Source organism: Myxocyprinus asiaticus, chromosome 10 (genome assembly GCF_019703515.2).
Source record: "Myxocyprinus asiaticus isolate MX2 ecotype Aquarium Trade chromosome 10, UBuf_Myxa_2, whole genome shotgun sequence".
NCBI lineage: Eukaryota > Metazoa > Chordata > Actinopteri > Cypriniformes > Catostomidae > Myxocyprinus > Myxocyprinus asiaticus.
In genome coordinates this window covers 46,765,738-46,776,822 of record NC_059353.1, presented here as the reverse complement: position 1 = coordinate 46,776,822, position 11,085 = coordinate 46,765,738, and the positions used below count along the sequence as shown (strand labels likewise).

Sequence of the window (11,085 nt, the reverse complement as noted above, 5' to 3'; positions counted from 1 at the left end):
TGCTGGAAAACAGACACCTAAATAATAAATAGGCACCTGGAGGAACAGATGTAGGCCTATAATTTTGTTTGATGACCACTCTGTATTTTTTCATTTCAGTTTTCAGCTTTTTTCTTTATTCAATTTACTGCAACACTTCTGATCAACAAAATGAGACAGTTTATCACATGACATCCCAGCTAAAATATGGTAATGTTAACATTGGCTTGCATATGATGGAGCACTAATCATTCCTCAGGGTTGGGGAGTAACTGAATACATGTAATGGGATTACGTATTTAAAATACAAAATATAAGTAACTGTATTCCACTACAGTTACAATTGAAATCATTAGTAATCAGAATACAGTTACATTCAAAAAGTATTTTGATTACTGAAGAGATTACTTTGCATTTTATTGTCATTTGTTTCATTTAATATTTAGTCCTTTCAGATGGAAAACATTTATACATATAAATGATGCGATCCAAAGTGCATTTGAACAGCGGTGAAACACTTTCTTATGATGTGTTACATTCATGCGAGCAGACAGAGAAGTAAGTTTGAAGTAAGTTTGGAGCAGAAGAAATAGAAATAATCCTTGTGTAAATTGTCAGCTTTACGCTAAGCTAAAATGCTATTTCTAGCCATTTTACATGCACATGTTACCAGACACGATCATATTAAGATTCACGTTGGATCATAATTTCTTTTTTTCTATTAAGACCTTTGATATTAGGGCAAAAATCGTATTCTTGATAATTTTTGTATTGTTTTCCTGTAAATCCTTAAAACATCACAAAAAGATATTCAAATGGACACCTTTGATATCTATGATGTATGTCTCTTTTATATGAATAAATGGTTTAAGAGCATATTTTAGTACATCACACACACCATCATAAAAGGGTTTGTGTCTTGAATCATCCAGCTCCACAGCTGACTCAAAGAGTGGGAATGACTTGCATTAAACCACACATGACTTGACAAGAATTTATCAGTCATTAAGGACACACTATCAGTCTGTCACTATTGTTCAAGGACAGCATACAGTATCTTCACCTATAGTACATGAACGCAACATTCTCTGTTCAGTCGACAGAATATCTTGGCACAGTAAAGCTAGAATCCATGCAATGTTTGTATTTCAGACCATTCTGATTTAACACATCAAACAGTAAATTATACACAATTTCTTGAATAAAATGGTCAATAGAGGTCATCCAGGTAGACAAAAAAAGTCATTCAAACCCAAAGTCAAGTTCAAGGACATTGTCATGACAACGAAAAATCAATAAATACTTATCAACTTTCATAAAAATACCTAAAGCAACAGTACAACAATAATCCCTGTGACTGCTGTACTAGATCAATATGAAAGCCCATATTCGCACACATACAAAAATAAAATAAAAATCGTGCTTTGGTAAATCAAAATTATGAGATATAAAGTCAGATTGAAATAAAAAGTCATATTTATGAGATACTTAGTATCATAAACATTACTTTTTTCTCATAAATATGACTTTTTATTGTAAAATGATGACTTTATATCTCATAATTTTGATTTACCAAAGCACGATTTTTATTTTATGTGTGTGAATATGGGCTTTCATATTGATCTAGTACAGCAGTCACAGGGATTATTCATATTTTGACTTAGTATGTCATAATTATGACTTTTTATCTCGTAATTATGATTTAGTATCATAAACATTACTTTTTTCTCTAAGACGATACTAAGAATTATGAGATTAAAAAATCAAACTTTTTAGATAAAGACAATTATGAGATAGAAAGTCATAATAAGATGTTTAGTCATAATTATGAGATTTAAAAGTCAAAATTATAAGATAAAAATTCATAATTTTGAGATACTTAATCATTATGAGATTAAAAAGTCAAACATTTTAGATAAAAAGTCAATTATGAGATAGAAAGTCATAATTATAAGATGCCAAGTCATAATTATGAGATAATATTGGAATTATGAGAAAAAGTAATCTCATAATTATGATTTAGTATCTAAAAAATGTTGAATTAGCATCTCATTAGATTTAGTATCTCAAAAATATTACTTTAAAAGACAAATCACAAAATAAACATCATTTTGACTTACCAAAGCAAACTTTTTTTGGGTTTCCATAAGATCAAGACATTAGTGGCACCAAAACAAATTTGCAATCTTTGGCACAACCAATGGCAAGACTATGAAAAAAGTCTTGAAACAATCATTATTTTTGCGATTTCATTTAGTGCTGCTAGCGGTATAGAATTTACACACTTCACTTTAAAAGTTCCCAAACCTTTTGTATTTTTGACACAATAGCACATGTGTTTTTAACTAATAGGGGCTCCTGAAGTGACAAGTTTGTAGTAAGCTGCTTTCTTGGCCATAAGTTGCTCATGGGTTCCTTTCTCAATGACCACGCCCTGTGACATCACAGCAATGATGTCAGCATTCTGAATGGTGGAAAGCCTGTGAGCTATGACAATACATGTGCGCCCCTGCCGAGCTTCATCCAGCGCTGCTTGAACAGTCTGAAAAGTGAAAATCAAACCCTTTTAGCATATTAAAAATGCTGACAATATTGTTTGATATGAAAATTTGCTTGTCTGAATTTTTACAAAAGTTGAATGTAAAAAATAAAAAAGAAATAAAAAGTTCAATGTTAAATAATGAATACATTTAAAGATAAAGTGTTTATTTTCTGTATTTAAAATGTTTTAAACTTTGAAAATAGTCATTATTAGGTATATATCTAGTGCCACCAGGGGTGCAGAAATTACACACTTTACCTTTATAAACTTAACCCTTAAATGCATGGGCGTTCAAACATTATTACATACTTGGGTCTTTTTATCTATCACAAATGGATCTACCAAATGCCCAGATAGTGACATATTTTCAAAACATTTTAATACAATTAGAAAATAATAAAATAGAATATATTCTCTTATATTTTGGTGTTTTATTTTTCAGACTCAACTGGTTGTCAAATGCATATTGAGCTACACATACACTATGTATTTTCTCAGGCACTTATTGAGTCTAAATAGATGCGCAACTTACATAATTTCAGTAGTACATCCAAATGACGTGCACCTCTATGATAAGAACTAATCAATTCACAGATTTACACACAGAAAAAATATTATATAAATGAATTGATCACATGTTCCACAACATACGTGATCTATATGTTAAAACGTTCCTTCCCCTTAGTGTATGTTGGGAAGACATCAAGACCATTGAAAATGCGTATTAGTGAACACAAATCGGCGATTAGAAGACTTGATATTACATCGCCTATCAACTATTACAAGAAGTTTATTGGATGTATTGTTGAGGTCCATGTCTCCTTTAGGCCTCAGTGAGGATTTTGACCTTTCTCCTTTCCTCTAGCCCATACTCTGAAGGAACATTTTTGTACATTTCTGTCTACTTGATTGGAGGTGGTGATATGGATTTATGAACGGCATAGGTTGCTTGATGTGTCTGATCACGATATACAGTATTTTTCCAAAATGCACTGGTAGAAATAGAAATGTGCATGTTATTTAAGTGTTTCTGTACATGCGCTGGTCCATACATCATGGGGAGAATGAACTCTGTTTATGCCTTATATGACTGCATCAAAATGCATTTAATACTGTTTGTTAAATGTTTTATCTGATTGTAGGTGGTGAGATAGACTTATGAACGGCACTAGTTGCCTGATGTGTCAGATCACCCCATACTTCTGTTAAGATGTTCTGATTGATAGATTAATGAGCTTGTTAAATAATGAATGAGATTAATGCGAACAAACCTATAAACTATCTGAACTAGTAAACTAGACACACACACACTGAGGAAGGCTGTGAGGCCAGAATGTTTGTGTCCCGTTTCCCCTGACTGGTGAACAAAAAACATTTTTGGACAGAAGGGTTGCGGAAGGCCCATGGATCTTCGCACCCTATATTGGATTTAGAAGAGAACTGTTGAGGAATACTAAAGAAGTGGGGCAAAACTCCAAAAAATAGATGAGGTAAATTAAGTGAAATAAGGTCCTGGGTCACTAAAGACCCGATGTGCGTTTAAGGGTTAATATAACTGCGTGCTTCTAAAACATAAAATACAGAAAGACTGAAACATATATACAGTAAGTATAATAATACCATTACATTTTATATGATGTTTTTATAATTTTAATAAATATTATAAATTCTATATTTACTTTTTATAATATATATTATTTAATTTAATATTTATAAAATAAAAAAAAAGCATTGACATTGCGGTACCTTCTCGCTCTCTGTGTCGAGTGCAGAGGTGGCCTCATCCAGCAACAGAATTTTAGGGTTTCTGACGATGGCCCTCGCGATCGCTATACGTTGTTTCTGTCCACGCGAGAGCTGTGAGCCCTGAGCACCAACCTGAGTTTCATATTTCTGAAAACAACAACAGGTAATGATTTAGCAATGATTTCTATACTTCAGATATGTTTAAAGGAATAGTTCACCCCAAAATTGTAACATTTATAATTTATTCACCACTGTGTCATTCTAACCTGTAATATTTCTTACATGAAACAAAAAAAGGAGATGTTAGTACAGTAGAAGTAGAGACTACTTTTACCATCATAAGAGTGATTTATATGCCTGTCCGCTATGTTCCATGTCTTCTGAAGCCATTTGATAGCTTTTTGTGAACTGAACAAAATTAAATGGTTGTTTACTGATAATATTCCCCTCTTCCCTAGCCTTCAAATCTCATTTGTAATTGCAAATTTTTCACATGACCATTGTGTTTTCACATTGTGTTAAAGGGACAGTTCACCCAAAAGTGAAAATTCTCTCATCATTTACTCACCCTCATGCCATCCCAGATGTGTATGACTTTCTTTCTTCTGCTGAAAATAAATGAAGATTTTTAGAAGAATATCTCCGCTCTGTAGGTCCATACAGTGCAAGTGAATGTTGGCAAGAAATTTAAAGGTCCTAAAAGCACATAAAGGCAGCATAAAAGTAATCCATAAGACTCCAGTGGTTTAAGCCATGTCTTCAGAAGTGATATGATAGGTGTGGGTGAGAAACAGATCAATATTTAAGTCCTTTTTTACTATAAGTCTCCAGTTTCTTCTTCTTCTTTTTTTTTTTTTTTTTTTTTTTTTTTGACGATTCACATTTTTTGTGCATATGGACACCTACTGGCCAGGAAGGACAATTTATAGTAAAAAAAGGTCATATTGATCTGTTTCTTTCTCACATCTATTATATAGCTTCAGAAGACATGGATTAAACTACTGGAGTATTATGGATTACTTTTATGCTGATTTTATGTGCCTTTTGGAGCTTCAAAGTTCTGGTCACCTTTCAGTTGCATTGTATGGACCTACAGAGCTGAGATATTCTTCTAAAAATCTTCATTTTTGTTCTGCAGAAGAAAGAAAGTCTTACACATCTGGGATGGCATGAGTGTGAGTAAATGATGAGAGAATTTTATTCTCAGTGATGTCAAACATGTGGCAATGCATCTATGAGCTTCATTTTTTAACTGAACACAGTGAATAAATTAGATTTGAGAGCTCCAGTGGAGGGGACGATTATAAGTAAACAAATTAACCAGTAAGAAAGTAAACAAGTAAACAGTTTTCACCTGTTCCCCATACAAAGTTTTATATAACTTCAGAAAAGTTCAAATATGGTGCAGAAGTCGTATGGACTACTTTTAGGATACTGTTATACTGCTTTTTGTGCCTTTTTGGACCTTGGCAGTGTAACTCACCATTCACTTTTACTGTATGGAAAAGAACAGCGGGCACATTCTGCCTAATATTTCCATTTGTATTTCATGGGGAAAAAATATTTTTAAGTGAGCTATTCCTTCAAGTCTGGACTGATTGGTAGTCATGACCCCAAGGACAACATAACTTACATCAGGCAGTGTCATCACAAAATCATGCAGGTAGGCCTTTTTAGCAGCCTCTATAATCTCGTCCATGTTCACGGTTCGAGAGTTTTCGCCATACTGGATGTTCTCTGCTATACTGCAGTCAAACAGCACTGGCTCCTGGGATACGATACCAATCTGAGACCTCAGGAACGACACGCTGATACTGGCAGATGGACGTCCATCAATCAGCTAGGGCAATACAAGAAACTTATGGTTTGTTTTGGGGAAACGAAAGTTTGAATTTTTGACATATCAAGCTATCAGATGCGTTTGGAGAGAAAATTGTGTTTTTATTCAGAGTGTGTGACTGGAGTTTGTTACTTATTGCGTGTATAAGAGCGTTTAGACAGAGATGCTTTAATAGCATTTATGATCTAAACTTCAGAAGGAAAAAACAGTGTTGAAGTTAAAACTGTCCATTTTCGTGAATGGATTCAAAACTTTGAATGAACAATTCATTGCACTTTTAAAAATATTTACAGGTAAATATTGCTGTTCATCAAGGTGTTGTTATATTGGTGAATAAAAGTGATTAAATATAATTTTTATTTGTGTTTATTTAGTGAAAAAAATATATATTTTAACTACATTTTTTGTGTATTTTACATCCTGCATTAAACATTTTAATTTACTCTGCAGTAATGGTTCCTGCTATTTTAAAATATCAAATATAAAAGGCTGAAATTATATATATATATATATATATATATTATCTTTTAAAGTAAAATTATTGCCAAGCTATAGTCGCTTTTATACCAGTCTCTAATATATTGAGTTATGCAAAACAAAGAAAGAATTTTCTTACCACTTGGCCTTCATCTGGGTCGTAAAATCGTTCCAGCAGCTGAACACTTGTGCTCTTTCCACAGCCACTGCTGCCCACGAAGGCAAGAGTCTGTCCTGGATTTACTGACACCTCCAGTCCCCGTAGCACTTGAGTGTCTGGCCTGCTTGGGTATGTAAATCTGCACCCTTTAAACTCCACACGGCCTTTAAAATCATCCTGTTACAGGAAAAAGAAGAGAATCTCACATTTATACTTTTCATTTTTGTACATTTATTATATTCTTGTACACAGCAAAGATGAGTAACAGAGGAATATCAGTCAACTACCCCAAAAAAACAACAATATTTAAGTTATCTTTTACTATAAATTCTCCTCTCTGCATGTGGTGGTATGTCCAAAGAATGTGAATGTGATAAAAATGAGAAATCTTTTGAAAATCTAGTTTAAAACATGTGTCAAGTTCATAGAAATGTAATGTTTGTGTCCATGTTGGTTTCACAAATTTTGGAAAAATATTTAAAGCATTTCCTAAAAACAAATTTCATTTAATGACTTTAAAAATGTCATCTGGTGTAACCATCAAGTAAATAGTTCCCTGCACCTTGAATACACGAGAGTGTACATGAACTTAGTTATTCATTTCAAAAGAGTTTTAAAACAAATTTTTCAAGGTGAAAAATATTTTTTACAACAAATGACGCAAGCAGAATGTGATTTTTTTCTTCATATTTTCAAAATATTGATGTTTAAACCACTTTAGACCATATATATATATATATATATATATATATATATATATATATGTATATATAATTATTATAAATAAATATAATTAAAAAAAAATTATATATATATATATATATATATATATATATATATATATATATATATATATATATGGTCTAAAGTGGTTACACCACATGACTTTGATTTGGTCGACAAGTTTTTCAAATATTACAAGTATTTTAAAATTAAAATGGTTTCACTGCTTTTTATTAGGAAATTATAATATAAAATTATTCTGCACAATATCTGAACATATCTGAAAAAAAATATCAAAATTATTTCCAACTCACGTAATTGCAATCATGTCTATCTTAGAAGTTCAGTATATTCAATTTAAGTAATTGTTTGTGTGAATTACATTTTTAATGTATTTTTGAATAACTTAATTGATCCGAACAAACAAAATGAGCGTCATGTAATTGACCCTTAAGTTCCCATGAAATGGCGTAACGAGTGCAGTTTTCTCTCCTGTGTTAATGTGTTTCCTACTGAAACAGGAAGCCTAGGTGGGACATTGAAGGGCTCATCCCTTTTTTTTTTAAATAGCCAGTAAATATTATTCTAATATTGTAATTATTATTGATCCATTTTCCCAGACCATAAAGATTGTACATTTTAAATGTGTATGTCTGCTAAAAGTTTTGTAATTTTTTTTTTTTTTATTATTGAACAGTAGCACACTATCAAACAGTATATTTGTTTAAAGGAATATTCCGGGTTCAATACAGCCATGCTCAGGGTTGTGGCATAATGTTGATTACCACAAAAATGTATTTCAACTCATCCCTCCTTTTCTTTAAAAACAAAAACTGAGGTTACATTGAAGCACTTACAATGGAAGTAAATAAGGCCAGTATTTGTAGGGTTTAATAACAGAAATGTGAATGTTAGAATTTTAGAAAAGCAATTTTAGAGCTATTTTAATAGTATTTTAATGTTTACAGATTGGCCCCATTCACTTCCATTGTAAGTGCCTCACTGTAACTTCAATTTTCAACTTTTTTTTTTTTTTTAAAGAAAAGGAGGGACGAGTTGAAATGAATTTTTGTGGTAATCAACATTATGCCACAAATGCTGTCAATTGAGCCTAACTTGTATTGAACCCGGAATATTCCGGGTTTATTACCATAAAATAAAATCTATTGTTTAAAGCAAAAAGACTTTGTGGTTGAAGTTTGCAAATTGCCGGAAGTTAGCAAAATGGCTGAAATCCTTGACAGCACCTTTAACCAAAGAAGCCCTTTACTGTACCGCAATGAAGAAAAACATATCAGATCTCTCTTACCCAGCTTTGTCCATCTGCATTGCTGATTTTAGGAACTCTATCCAACAGTTTGAAAAGTTGAGCGGCAGCAATCTTAGCCTTGGCATAGTCTGGCGTAAAAGATGAAGCTCTGCCAAGTGCTGTGCCACTGATCACAAGAGCTGATATTACTCTGAAGAAATAAACACATACAGAATCTATCAACGACAATGACAATTTTGTTTTATTATCGCAGTTACAGTAAGGCACTTACAATAGAAATCTCTGGGGCCAGCGTTCTGAAGAGTTTAAAAGCAGAAACGTGAAGACTGCACTTTTGTAAGGCACCGAACGGAAGTAAACATTAAAATTCACACTAAGTAAAGCCAGTAACTTCTGCATGGTATGTGCAAACATACTAGAAGTGGACCATTAACAATCACAGGAATTACGTCGGTAACGTATATAGAAGTTCATCCAGCTAGTAAAGTAGTCCCACCTCAAAAAGGACAACTTTACAGCTCAAATAATAAACAGGTTTTTCTGTTTTTCTAAATCAAGTGCTTTAACAAAAGTGCAAGCTTCTTATTTATGCTTAGACCCTCTGGAATGCTGGCCCCAGAGAGTTCCATTGTAAAAGCATTACTGCAATTGCATCTTTCTTTTAGACGAGTCTAAATAATTTTCTATGATAATCAGCATTCTGCCACAAATGCTGTTGACAGATCTCTTAACTCGGAACCTTCCTATAATTTCCAGTTTCATAATATTTGCTTCGAAGTATAATCTATGTACCATCACTAACCTGAATACAAGCATGTATTGAAGCCCCTCATTACTGACCAGATAGCCACCGTATCTAAACGAGGCAGCGTAGGCCATGAAAATAACACACTGGGCAAATGCAAAACAGATCCCATAAACATGAGCTTTGTTCTTGGCTGCTTTGTAGGGTGCTTCTAGTTGTTGTTCATATTGAGAGACAAACTGCTTTTCTTTGGCCAAACCGGCGACAGTCCTGATGTTGGTCATAGCTTCACTGGAGACCTGTATGAGCACAGAGTAAGTGTTGGTACTGACACATCTAATAAACAGATATAGTACTTTATTACATGGATCACAGCATTCTAATAAAAGACATTTTCTACAAATACAAATGACCAATATTAATATTGCTAATCAGCCTAATTAGCCTAACTCTATACGGTTTACAGTTGTAAAGCAACTGCACACATTAATAGTCTGGTGCATTTTTGGGCTGCCGCCCGCAATTTTTCACACTCATATTTAAAAGCTCACCATTCACACATACTCTAATTGCAAAAAATCGGTCTCATTTTATAGAGAACCCCCCAAATAAAAAATAAAAACCTCCAATTATTCATAAATAATATTGTGTGTGTTTATAATCTTATGATACAAATATTCTTTTTTTTTTTTTCTAAATTTGTAAACATGTAATTCTGGTTCTGTTCACTCTACCTCACTTTGAACAGTCTCATTCTATTCCACTAGATGGAAGCACTAGAAAATAATAATTCTCTATCACATTCCATCACAATATACAGATCTGAAATGTAGATGGCGCTCTGATGCATTTTAGCCCTCACAGATGTGCTCGTCCATAAACATTCAGTCTAATTTTCAGTTTATGCACCACCCTCATTGCTTAATTGATATCTCAGCTTCTGAGTGGTCTAGAAGCTCAATCTAGGTGTCATTAGAAAGCTGAGATTCTCCCCTTTGCAACAATAGTCAAAAACATATTTTTCTGATGATTTGTTTTGCATGCTTTTCCTTCTGGATGGCATATTTTGTTCTGGATATCTAAGATATAACATTGGATTATTCAGCCAAGCAAGCTCACAGACAATTAAAAAATGGCTCACTTTTTGGAAAACTTCCTGAGGTAAAAGCAGATATAAAGTTTTTAGCTATTTGGGACTAAAAGCAGAAGTTATCAGAGCAGAAATGATGGTTATCTCTGAAACGTTCAGATTCTAAGCTTTCAAATGATACCTCAAATCTCATATCCTTGAATCTCAGTTACCTCCGTGTCTGAGACAGTCAATCCGCACATCTTATCACGTGGCTTGTTGAGCGCATTACCGCAGAAGCCTAGCGTGTGTGGAGGCTCATGCTATTCTCCGCGGCATCCACGCACAACTCACCACACGCCCCACCGAGTGCGAGAACCACATTATAGCGACCACGAGGAGGTTAAGCCAACGTGACTCTACCCACCCCAGTAACCAGGCCATTTGGTTGCTTAGGAAGCCTGACTATGTATATGGAGACTTTTAGCATAAACATTTTTCATGAAATATCCCCAACCACCCCAGGTATGCATT

At 33.5% G+C, this 11,085-nt stretch overlaps 1 protein-coding gene across 4 annotated transcripts in view; it reads right to left on the bottom strand.

Annotated features, from left to right (window-relative positions):
• Window positions 1-94: 94 nt before the first annotated feature.
• The window catches only part of abcb11a (ATP-binding cassette, sub-family B (MDR/TAP), member 11a), a 28,458-nt gene continuing 17,467 nt past the window's right edge, over window positions 95-11,085 (bottom strand). For all 4 annotated transcript variants that reach the window (XM_051709324.1, XM_051709323.1, XM_051709325.1 and 1 more), the window contains 6 exons: window positions 9,540-9,781; window positions 8,777-8,927; window positions 6,724-6,921; window positions 5,901-6,107; window positions 4,268-4,414; window positions 95-2,521 (listed from right to left, as the gene is read on the bottom strand). In XM_051709324.1, the coding sequence (XP_051565284.1) occupies window positions 2,321-2,521; window positions 4,268-4,414; window positions 5,901-6,107; window positions 6,724-6,921; window positions 8,777-8,927; window positions 9,540-9,781 (1,146 nt within the window). In that variant the 3' untranslated portion in view covers window positions 95-2,320. The remainder of the gene's footprint in view (window positions 2,522-4,267; window positions 4,415-5,900; window positions 6,108-6,723; window positions 6,922-8,776; window positions 8,928-9,539; window positions 9,782-11,085) is intronic.